The sequence below is a fragment of the Notolepis coatsorum genome (assembly GCF_963971535.1).
Source record: "Notolepis coatsorum genome assembly, chromosome: 5".
Taxonomy (NCBI): Eukaryota; Metazoa; Chordata; class Actinopteri; order Aulopiformes; family Paralepididae; genus Notolepis; species Notolepis coatsorum.
This window is the reverse complement of record NC_140169.1, coordinates 129,748,312-129,760,565: the sequence shown is the minus strand read 5'-3', so window position 1 is coordinate 129,760,565 and position 12,254 is coordinate 129,748,312. Positions and strand designations below refer to the sequence as shown.

Genomic DNA, 12,254 nt, shown 5'->3' with positions numbered 1-12,254 from the left:
CCATGCAACCCTGTGGTGGAGAATATAGGCCTGCAGGAATAAACAATGTTCAATCGAGGCTGGAATAAATGCAAACTAGTTCACTGTATGGTTATTGTTTCATGTGTAACCATGCTACTGGATATTTTAGAGATGGCATCAACAGACTATATTCAGTCTTGCGTCTGGGCTGGGGGGCGACATAACAAACGACATTGGTGAGTCGTTTATAAGCAGACATGCATGCCTATATTTATTAACTTCATTACAGGCCATAAAAACCAAACGGTCTCTTCAATACAAGGACACGGATACAAATTAACTCTCACAAGCTTACGATTTATAAAATGTCAATTTTATTCATGTTAGCAGTTACACAGGGCGTTAAAACATTTTAACAAGGCTCCAGGAACTACAATCAATGAGTAGCAAAAAGAAAAGAAAAAAAGAAAAACACAATAGTGGTCCGAATCTCTTGATGACAATCACTGGACAAACCAAACACCCTCTCACATGTCCACAAACCTGCAATAAGTACTGAACAAACAAGTGGAACTTGTGTATGCAATTGGTTCCCATTCCAGTGTACATTGTATAAATGGCCATGCATGTTAATGGTCTACCGCCTCTCCATCTCTGGTCTTCATAAAAAGGTGCAACTGTTTTCTTGCCACAGTACATGCCCACTACTGAGTAACATATTCAATGTTAAAATGAGGGAGTGTTTTTTGTGACCCATTATAAAGGGAGTTTGTTAGAACAGCTCATATACAGTATAGCACTTGCTCTACCGAGATGCTTGCAGTCTTGTGAGTTTGAACAGCAGTCTCCACAGGCTTACAGTACAGGTGAAAAGGAGCAGTCTAGCTAACACATCTGGTTGTCTTCCATTGTCCTGCAGTTTTTTATTTTTTTTACAAGATCACAACAGCAGCACAAAGGATTGGCATGACACATCTCCCCCATCCATATAGAGGCTGCTCTAGGTGCTCGTGATTGGCATTTCAGAATTGATTACACATGCAAAAACGCAAGCACGCACACACGCACACAAACGGCAATGTCGTGTCATCCAGACAGTTAATGTTAAATTTTAGGTGAAGCTATTTAATACTTTTCTACAGCAGAGACACTGCACATTAGGGGGGCCAAGACGAACACAAACTCAGGAATGGCAATATCACTTTCTTTTTAAATTGACTCGTCTTTCATCGTAAAAACAAAAGCCACGTGGTGAAAACTTAAATGATTAAAATTTTGCACACACACAGGTCTGTGATAACAATGGCCTTCCGTTACTATAATATTTTCAAGTGGAGCAGTCAGGAATGAACATGTGTAAATTTTCAAGTGGAACAATAAGGAATGAACATATGTAAAATGTATTTTTTTTCTCGTTTATTTTCATTGTGGTGAGGACAGGGGGGGGGGGGGGGGGGGGGCTTCAGTTATCTGCTCCTTCTCCTGCTTCAGCCTCATCCGCTGCGTTGTCAGAAGTCCATAGCTGAAACAGACAAGACATTCATAATTAGCATCGCAGGCCTCGCCATCATCTTCTTTCAAACCTCTTTCACAGCAAACGGATCGTCACAAAAGAAGCAATTTTTTTTTATCCACTTTTTCTCCCCATTTTCTATTTTTCTCCCATCCCAAGTTCGTATTTCCAATTCTTCCCTCCCCCGGCTTGAACGTTGCTAGACTATGCCTCCCACTGGTCGGCTGCAGTGAGGACAGAAGCCTTACATCACGTCCCCTCCGGTACACGAGGAGGCAGCCTGTCGTATTTTTTCATCTTTTTCGAACTCTCAGTGGCGAGGAGTAACGTGTGAGAGGCTCACGCTGCCCCCGATACTTCGCGTTTCCGCCGCACCGGCGTCACCCAACCGACCTGTAGGAGTCGCTGTCCACAACGTCCAATCCCCAACCACCGGCTTTCCCACCCTCTAACACTGCCAATCCTGCATTAGTGGTGAGCGCCTTGCCCACTGCGCCACTCAGCCGCCCACAAAATAAGCTCTTGATAAGAGACGAATGGAAATCCAGTGCTAAACAATGGATTCAGGCTGAAGACTGTGCCAACATTGACCTGTCTCAAGCCCGCCCTCTTGGTCGCCCAATCACGACTGGATTGGAGGATCAAGAAACGGGGGCAGGGTTTGAGATGGATCAATTGGGTCCCAGGCTCATTACGACACACATGTGGTTGTCATCTGGTGACCCACCACCACCACCGACGGACGGACGGGCACGCAACTCATTTTGGGTCCCAGATCCAATTGTTAAGAAACACTGCGCTTGTGTATTGTGTGTGAGTGAATTAGGTGTAGGGCTAGGCAATTAACCCATTCTCCGTCAATCACGTGTTAAGGCGGGTTTCTCCGCCATGCGTTGTCTGCCAATCACGCCGTAAGGCGTGTTTGAGATCAATATTTTATATTTTCATCATGGTATTTATATTTCACCCACAGAGTCTTGGCTGATGCTATCTGAGCCATCACAACTCTGCAACGCTTCAATACCACCACCTGGTGGCCGATCGGCGAGTTGCCAAACCGGAAGTGGCCATTGGAGCTCGGTCCGTCCCCTATTTTCGTCCGGCCACTTGTTTATCGTCCCGGGGCTCAATACAGACACCGTCGATATGGATCTTTGCCATAACTCAATAATCAACATGATTTGGACGTGTATTAGTAATATACAAACCGGAAATGGATCGCATTGATCAACATCCCATAATTGGGATCCGTTTGCTCCACTATCATCGCCCAACGCTACGAGGAGACTGGGGTGAGTTTCAGCGTTTTTCTTTATAATTTTCTATACAAACTGCTCTGATCAATATATCACCCATACTACATAAATCATTTAACGTCGGTCATTGAATTATAAACGACCCCCCCCCCCCCCCCCTCCGTTCACCCGCAGATGATCAGTCATGACGTTTAGGACCATGTACAGTTGACATTTTTAATATAACGTTGATCGGTATCAAACTGCATTTGATAATCTAATATATGCATTTATGCCTATATCTCACGTTCTATGAAATACAGCAGAAAACGATAAAAACATATTTATACTCTAGACGGTATTTTAGTATGAATGTGTGAATGAAAAAGTAAAACGTTCCTACATCCTGAACGATAGATAATTGATGTTGAATGGGCCATAGTAATGTCAATTTAGCAATACAATTTAAAAAGTTATAGCCCTGCAAAGAAGGTGAACATCTCCATAGACAAATAGCGCTGGCAGAGGATGGTTTAGGATGATCAAAATGGTGGCAGAGAATGGGTTGATACAGTTTAAATTTCAATTATGATTTTGGCTTCCCACAAGATAAGAGATAAAACGATGATTGTGCTGCATGCTGCGTTACTCTTAGTTATTTTGTCTTGTTGTAAATGCAGCACACCCTTCCTTCACAGTGGTGCCTATATATTTGCCATAAACGAGCAGCCCTAATTAGGTGTGTGTGTGTGTGTGTGTGCGTGTGTGTGCGTGTGTACGATGGGAGCTGTAGGGCTCTTACTGTGAGGTTGTCTCTGAGCAGCTGCATGATGAGTGTGCTGTCTTTGTACGAGTCTTCACTCAACGTATCCAGCTCCGCGATAGCATCATCAAAGGCCTGGAAAACACACAGGGCAAATGGTTTATACATGTAGAGACAAAACAGAGTAGTGCTGGGCAATGAAGGAGAGATATATCAATCAATATTTGTTCTTTTTCATGTGATAATGATATTTACATATTTTCTTGTTGCAAAACATCATTGCACACACTCACTTGAAATGGTCCATTCTCCTTCATTCAAACCTTTATAAAACCTTTTTTTTTTTATAATTTCTCTCATCAAGGTTGCTCTCATTTTTTGTGACGACGAGTAATGGACAAGTCGAAAGTAGTCACACAAAACAAGATACAAACAAAAGAAAATCAGCTAAGACAGTTACACATTGATGCACAGCGGTTCGTGATGATGGTTTTGAACGAGAGTATCGATCTTTAAAAAAGGAACGCGCCAACATTATGGGAAATACGTTTAAATACGTCTTCTCAGAGTCAGACAAGAAGATAGATACCAATTTCCTCTGTGCTTTCAGTATAAAGCTATACGGCTGCAAGCTAGCCTAGCTTAGCACAAATGAATGGAAGCGGATATGAACCAGCTACCCTAGCAGATGGCCAAAAACAACTCTCCCGGAGTTTTAAGCTAGGCTAGTGGTCCATATCCACTTCCATTTATTTATTTATTCATTAATTCATTAGAACAAGAGTTCTAACATTTTAGGAAATTTTATGTCAACATACCTTCTGTTAACACTTTAACTGCCGAGGTTAAATTCATGATATACCATCCCTTGCCAGCTCTATTTGTCTATGGAGAAGTTCCCCTTCTTTGCAAGGCTATAACTTTTTAAATTCTATTGCTAGATTGCCATTATTAGGGCCCATTCAATGTCCTATATGTATTGTTCAGGGTGTATGAACGTTAAACCTTTTCATTCACATATTCATACTAAAATATGGTCTAAAGTATAAGTATGTTTAAATCTCTTTCTGCAGCTTTCTCCAGAACGTGATTTATAGCCCCAAATGCATTATATTGATGATGAAATACAGTTTGATAGCGATCTGTGCCAGATAATAAATTTCAACTGGATGTGGTTCTGGAAGTTACTACACGTCATCTGATGTTGACCGGATGGGCGAGGGGGCGTTTATAATTCCGTGGGCAACGTTATACCATTAATCTAATGTGGGTCATATGTTCATCATAGCAGTTTATATCGAACACGGTAATACTACACGCTAAAACTCACCCCAGTCTCCTCGGGCCGTTGGGCGATCAGCGTGGAGTAGACCGTTTTCCATTATGGGATGTCGAAATACCCGATCTATTTCCAGGTTGTATAATAGTATATACGTCCAAATCATGTTGTTTCTTCGAGTTATTTCCACCGATCGATGTTCACTGTGTGAAGACTGAGGCCCCGTTTAGACGGAAACGCTAGCAGGTGAATCCGCAAAAATATTTTTTCGGATGTGCCTTTCGTTTATACGGAAACAGCGTTTTTACGGGGTGAAACCGCAAAAAAGTGAGACTACCTTCCAGGGTGGAATTCCTAGAAACGCAAAAGCTTTGCGCTCTCGTCTAAACTGTAAAACCGTATAAATCTGTTAAAACGATGACGAAAGGGTTGTCACGGCTCTGGTCGCGCGTACTGCTTACGTCACAGGTAGCAGGTATGCGCCAGTAGTCGAGACGTAAACAAAGCAAGTATGATATCAACGGAGATCACCTGAAGGCTACATTGGCAGTACTTTTAACCCTTTCACTGCCACACGACAGAAGGTTAACCCTTTACTATCACACAACCGGCTGTCGTGTGGCAGTGAAAGGGTTAAATACACAAGAATCTGTCCCGCGGCGTGAGTGGACCCACTGTCTGTGAGTGACTCTGCTTTGGTCCAATCACATTCCCCATCCACAGTCTGCGAATCAGAGGCAGAGTAGGGCGGGTCTTCACAGCACGTCATGTGACATATGCGCCAATCGTGTGACAGCGGGGCTCCGTCGTTACAGCGTCGTCTGCACGGAGAATTCCACCCCAAAACGCTCGTCTAAACGTAAAATTAAAAGTGAAACCGCAAGATGACTTTTGCGGTTTCTGTTCACAAAACGCTCGTCTAAACGTAGCCCGAGTCTCTCTAACATTAGCAAGTGCCCGGACCACATATGGAGTGAGTCCTGCCGGGTTAAAGGTTGACATCCGGTTTCGATCTGCCGATCGGCCACCAGATGGCGCTCTTGAACCGCTAGAGGATTGAGAGGAGATCAGAACTGTGCGTCAAGGCTGCAGAGGGGAAATATGATTCCGATCACAGATTTTTGAAATATTGATATCAAAGACGAGTTACGGCGTCCGCGGCAACTTGAGCATGGCGGGGAATGACGAGTTCCGGCGTTTTCGGGCAGTTAAAGTGTTAAAAAAATTCAATCAACAAGATTGAAAAACAAGATTTTCATTGTACTGAATCTTTTTCTTTTTTTATCCACCTTTTCTCTTATTTTCTATTTTTCTCCCATCCCAATTTCGTATCGTCCAATTCAACCCTCCCCTGTCTCGAACGCTGTTTCATGCCTCCCACAAGCCGGCTGTAATGTGGACGTGTAAGCCATACATTGCACGAGTCCCCTCCGATACTCGAGGTAGCAGCCGTCACATCTTTTCACCTGCACAGCGCGATCTTTCAGCGTCAGGGGTCTGCGCTTTGGAGGGACGCCACCCCCATCGCTTCCTGATTCTACTGCGCAGGCGCACCAACCGACCTGTAGGAGTCGCTGTCCACAACGTCCGATCCCCACCCATCAGTTTCCCACCCCCTAATACTGCCAAATGTATTAGTACGAACGACCAGCCAAACTGAACCCAGCGTCTCCAGCATTGGAGGTGAGCGCCTTGCCCACTGCACCACCTAGCCGCCTCATTGTACTGAATCTTTAAACATAAGCCAGGCATTTGAGTGCATTGTTGGTCCAAAGTTCCAATCCAGCATTATTGTGATGCAAGGTAGTAGCTTACAATAACAGCTTTGTAAATAAACAAATACCAATGTTTATTACGCCTCTCTGCCAGAGAAGGCCAACCAACCTTATTATACAGGAGACAATGGTGGTCAGAATGATATACAGAGTCCAGGGGTTTAAGAGTGGAAGCAGCAGCATGTCTATAAATGACATCAACATAATCCAAAACTGCTTCAACGGTCCTCTTCCTACCAAATCATAGGAAAGCTAGTTTGTTTCTGTACAAGAAGCCAATTTTCTGTTGCAGTTTGCTTACAAGATTATCAATATGGCATTTAAAAGGACATTTCTCATCAAGCCAGATGCAAAGATATTTATACTCTCTCAATGTTATATCCATTCGTAGTGGTTATATGCCGATTATTGTGAGCATAACATTTTATATCTCTGCCTGGGTCTAGAAAACAGCATGAATTATGTTTTAGTTTTTTCGTTAAGTTTAATAAGTGCATCTTGTAGAGCATTATAGTTGCAGGTTCTCCGTAGATAGTTGTACAGAGTCAACAATACACAATAGTGTCATCAGCATAAAGACAGACTTGACAGCCACTCAGAGACAATGTCATTCATTTAAATGGTAAAAACTGACAAATTTACCCCTGCAGAAATGTCCATCAATTCCCATCACAATGTGAAACCTTACGGTTAATGAATTAATTAAACAAACTATTGTTGACAACAGGATTGTAATATCAATTATGCTATACCTTAGAACAGTGTATATATTAACCAGCTCTACAGAGAGCATTATACAAACTGTACATGTCAGGGAAACAAACGCCCACCTGCTTGGCCAAGCTACAGGCCTTCTCTGGGGAGTTGAGGATCTCATAGAAGAAGACGGAGAAGTTGAGGGCCAGGCCCAGGCGGATGGGGTGCGTGGGCTGCATCTCCTTCTTACTGATGTCAAACGCCTCCTGGTAAGCATCCTGGGAGTTGGATATCGTCTCTATGTTGTGGGGAAAACACAGGGATAAACGGTTACAACACTATGCTTCAGCAAAGGTAGTTGCTGACCTTATAGAATTGACCTCCATCTCAAGCAATGCCCTCTTTTCTTGATGCTCCAATCACAACTGTCCCTTCCCTCAGACAAACGTCTTAAATAACAATGTTATAATAGACATTCACTGTGTCTTGTATTCACTCCGCCTCCCTTAATTACTGTCGCTATGTCCCCAAACTCTCAAAATTAAAACTCCACTCACTGTCCACTTCAGCAAATAAGAAATTAAAGCGACAAAGCTCTCTAGCTGCTGAGTCTGTCAGTGTTACAAGTTGCCCAACAGCACCCTTTCCCTTAAATTTCACTTCTTCAAGCGCCATGTTGTCCAAACAAACAGTTCTCGTCCTTTTTTTTCAGTGTGGTTTCGGAGGTCTTATGATTGAGGAAGTAGTAGGCTAGACACAGCTGGATTGGCGGATCACTATTGTCAATCGTTATTTTGCACTACTATCAATTAACATGGACCCAGGAGTTTAAACAAGTGGGTGGAAGCAATCTATTCTGAGTCTTTAACACTTTGAGTGACAACAACGAGATTTCTCGTTAGTTCATGCCAACCGTTGAGTGCCAGCCGACGAGAGATCTCGTTTTTTATCGTTATTTCTTTTTATTATCGATTTCCATTCATTTTTCATCAATCTAGCCTCACGTTACCAGTGGGGATCCGTCTGAACTCGAACAGGGAAAATACCGCCCCTATCGTCTCTCCGGCTGGTACTGCACCCCTTTGGATTGGATTGAATGAAACGCATGGAGAAAAAAAAAGTCCTGCTTCCACATTTTACTCGTCAGTAACCGGAGACGATCGAAGTCATTGCCCACCACCAGAACAGCGGAGAATGTGTGTTTCCAGTACCCAGCGTTGGATCAATAAACGCGATTGATATTTGGAATGGCTATCAGGAATTGGAATAATCTTTTTGGAGAACATCCGATCTGAGGTAAGGAATCTATTTTACCAGTCTTGGGATAATCAGAGCTATTTTCACCTATATATCAGCGTGTGCCATATGTGTGTCTGTGTGCGATCAGGAAATAACATAATCGATTTTCAGCCCGCTTCTATAGCGTGCATAAGTACACATATACTATCGATAATCTAGCGTTTATTTGAAAACGATTCATAAATAGGCAGAAAAATGACAACGTGTTTTGTGTATTCCAGTGTAGGGCGATTATCACAGAATCTTCTGAAACTTTCAAAAAAACGAGCCTTTTTCAAAATGCTATAAAACGGAAATGAACCGATTAAAAAAAACAATCCGTTTCGACAATGTTGACTGCAAACAAGTCATTGATAAGCGACGGCCATATAAGATATAGTTTATGCGTTCGCAAATATGAGAGCTCCGTCATTGAAGTGGGTGGTGGCATGCAACGGGGTTCCGGGGCACCGGACCCGTGGCACTCAACGTGTTAATATGGCCTCCCTGTTAAAACTTCAAAAGCCTGCAGTGACATTTTATAAATCAATACACAATTCCTTCCACCGCTACATTTAGTCATTTATCTAATGCACCTCTGGCTAAGGGTAAGTAGTGTTTGTTTGTCTAGCAGTGCCGAACTTGAGTGCTTCACTTCGAGTGCATAGTAGTATAGGCATAATAACATAGATAGTAGTAAAAATAGTAGCATGTTTACTTTTACTCATATATTCAGATTCTAATTCTTTATTGCCCATATTTATTGTAACGTATAATATAACTGATAGGGCATACAGGCCCTCATCTGCACCTTTGATAATACCGTTTACTTTTCTCATATTCAGATCAAATTGTATTGCCTATATGCATTTCTACTACTACCATGCTCACACCTGTATCTCCCCCTCCCCCATGCTGCTATGACGCCCGAATTTCCCCAAGGGGATCAATAAAGGAATATCTTATCTTATAGTAGATAGTAGTATAGGCATAGTAGCATACCGTAGTACATAGTAGTTAGTTAGTAGTATAGACATAGTAGCAGAGTACATAGTAGTATAGACAGTAAGACCTTTTTATTTATTCAGATATTGATTGAAAACGTGTTTTTATTCTGTGGCGGACGATTGGGCGGGTTTTCAACCACCGACGAACGTTGAACTCACAGTTCAGACCAAGTTGCGAAACCATGATGATAGTAATGCCTTTCTTCATCATGTTCACATCCTGGGCGGGGGGGGGGGGGGGTAAGGACGGCGGCGAGGAAGCTAAGGCAGCAGAGCCTGGCAGCAAAGCTCCAAGCGAGGGGCCGACTCACTGCAGGATGTATGAGAATGAAGCCAGCCAGCCCCCAGGGAAGCAAACACTCACGCATCCATCACAGCCCAAAATCACTCAGCCTAACTTATATCAACGGACTGACGTCCCCTGGAGCTGCCATGGGGGGGGGGGGGGGGGGGGCTCCAGACAAGACAGATTTCACTAACCGCCAGAGAAAACAGCATTCCTGGGGAGGATGTCTGCATGAGAAATACACCTCACCACAGTTCAAGAGTCATTTAGACAGAGCAACAGAGTGGACTGGGCCTGTACCAAATAAAACGTCTTTCGAGTTGACATTTGAATTAGGGATGCACCAATCTGACTTTTTCAGTCCGGATACAGATACCTGGGCTTTGGGTATCGGCCGATACCGAGTACCGATCCGATACTCATTGTTCAATTAATAAACTGTATGCCTCACTGTGTGGAAGAGACTGGGATCATTCTTTTGTGCAAGGCAACATCAGGCTTGACTTAAAACATTACTTCCCTAACTTATTGAAACAAAATGTAACAAATTAACAGATATAAATGTACTGAATTGTTATTTATTTTTTAAAATTATATATGAACACTTTGACTGCCATGAAACGTGTTTTGACGTCATTGCTGGCCATGCTCAAGTTGCCGGGGGACGCTGTACAGCGTCCTTATATCAATATTTCAAAAATCTGCGATCGGATTCATATGTCCCCTCCGCTGGCCTGAGATCCACCAGCAGGACCCACTGAGCTCTCTGGCGGTTCAGGAGCGCCATCTGGTGGCCGATCGGCGCAATCGCTTTAACAGGAAGTGGCATAGAGGTTGTGCTACGTCCATAGTACTTCCGGGTGCTCGCTATAGGTCCCGCGACTCTGGCTCGTCACGCTACACAGTGATCAATTGCCAATAACTCGATAAACAACATGATTTGGACGTATATACCATTATACAAGCTGGAGATGGACCGGGTAAATTTACATCCCATAATGATAAGATTTCAACTCTACGATGATCGCCCAACGGCGCGCGGAGACTGGGGTGAGTTTCAGCGTGTAACGTTACCGTCTTCGATACTAACTGCTATTATCAACATTTGACCCACATTAGATGATTGGTATAACGCTACCCACGGAATTATAAACGGCCCCTAGCCCATCCGGTCAACATCAGATGACGTGTAGTAACTTCTAGAAGTACGTCTAGTTGTAATTTTTTATATCACGCTGATTGCCATAAAACTGTATTGCATCATCAATATAATGTATTTGGGGCTATAGATCACGTTCTGGAGAAAGCTGCAGAAAGAGATGAAAACATACTCAAGTTCAAGTTCAAGTTCTTTAATAGTTGTCATACAGAAGTACAGAATACTTTCATACAAAATGCTTCTTACTGTTACGCTCCAGAGACTGTGCTAGACAAGATAGTATCAAATAACATAATAACATAATATAGCATGAATTTAGAAGAAGAAAATGAGGTCACAGTTGTTCGGTATAGACATATGTACAATGTTCTGAGTTACCATATAATATACAATACACAATACTATGCAGTGTACTAATGTACAGTACTATCTAGTGCAAAGCAGAAATGGGATGAGGTACAATTTTAGGTACAATTTACAGTAAGGTGTACGAGTTGTAGTGCAATCCTTCATCCATAAATATAAAGTGTGGGGAGTGGGTGCTACAGTGTGTTTGTTTAAAGTGGGTGTGTGCTATAAAGTGTGTGTAGTGGGTGCTACAGTGTGTTTGTTTAAAGTGAGTGTGTGCGTGTGGATGTGTGTGCTATGTGTGTTTGGTGGTTGTTGTTGTGTAGTGTTCATTCATTGTTCGTTTAGCAGCCTGATGGCCTGGGGATAGAAGCTACTTCTGAGTCTTTCTGTGCTCGCCTTGAGACTCCTGTATCGCTTGCCTGACGGCAGCAGTTCAAAGAGGCAGTTGTTCGGGTGGCTCGAGTCCTTAATAATTCTCTTAGCCTTCCCCTTGCAACGCTTGTAGTAAATGTTCTGGAGGGTGGGGAGCCCCCCTCCAATTGTGCGTTCGGCTGAACGTGTCACTCTTTGTAGTCTGCTTTGGTCTTTTGCAGTGCTATTCCCAAACCAGGAGGTGATGTTGCCGGTCAAGATGCTCTCTATTGTACATGAGTAGAAGTTCTTAAGGATCTTCTGGCTGACTTGGAACTTCCTTAGGCGCCTGAGGAAGTAGAGGCGTTGTCGTGCCTTCTTCACCACACTGTTAATGTGTATGGTCCATGTCAAGTCCTCGGATATGTGGGCTCCGAGGTACTTGAAGCTGTTGACTCTCTCAACCGGTGCCCCGTCGATGCTGAGGGGGCTGTAGTCCTTGACCCCCGACCTCCTGAAGTCCACAATCATCTCCTTTGTTTTGCTGACGTTCAGGGAGAGGCTGTTTTCCTGGCACCATCCCGCCAGGACCTTGACCTC

General features: G+C 43.3%; 1 protein-coding gene across 1 annotated transcript in view; it reads right to left on the bottom strand.

The window, feature by feature from the left end:
- Nucleotides 1-312: 312 nt before the first annotated feature.
- ywhaqa (tyrosine 3-monooxygenase/tryptophan 5-monooxygenase activation protein, theta polypeptide a) overlaps nt 313-12,254 on the bottom strand; it is a 34,975-nt gene continuing 23,033 nt past the window's right edge. The window contains exons 4-6 of the mRNA XM_084315365.1: nt 7,357-7,520; nt 3,512-3,607; nt 313-1,483 (exon numbers count right to left, since the gene is read on the bottom strand). Coding sequence (XP_084171491.1) covers nt 1,424-1,483; nt 3,512-3,607; nt 7,357-7,520 — 320 coding nt within the window. The 3' untranslated portion in view covers nt 313-1,423. The remainder of the gene's footprint in view (nt 1,484-3,511; nt 3,608-7,356; nt 7,521-12,254) is intronic.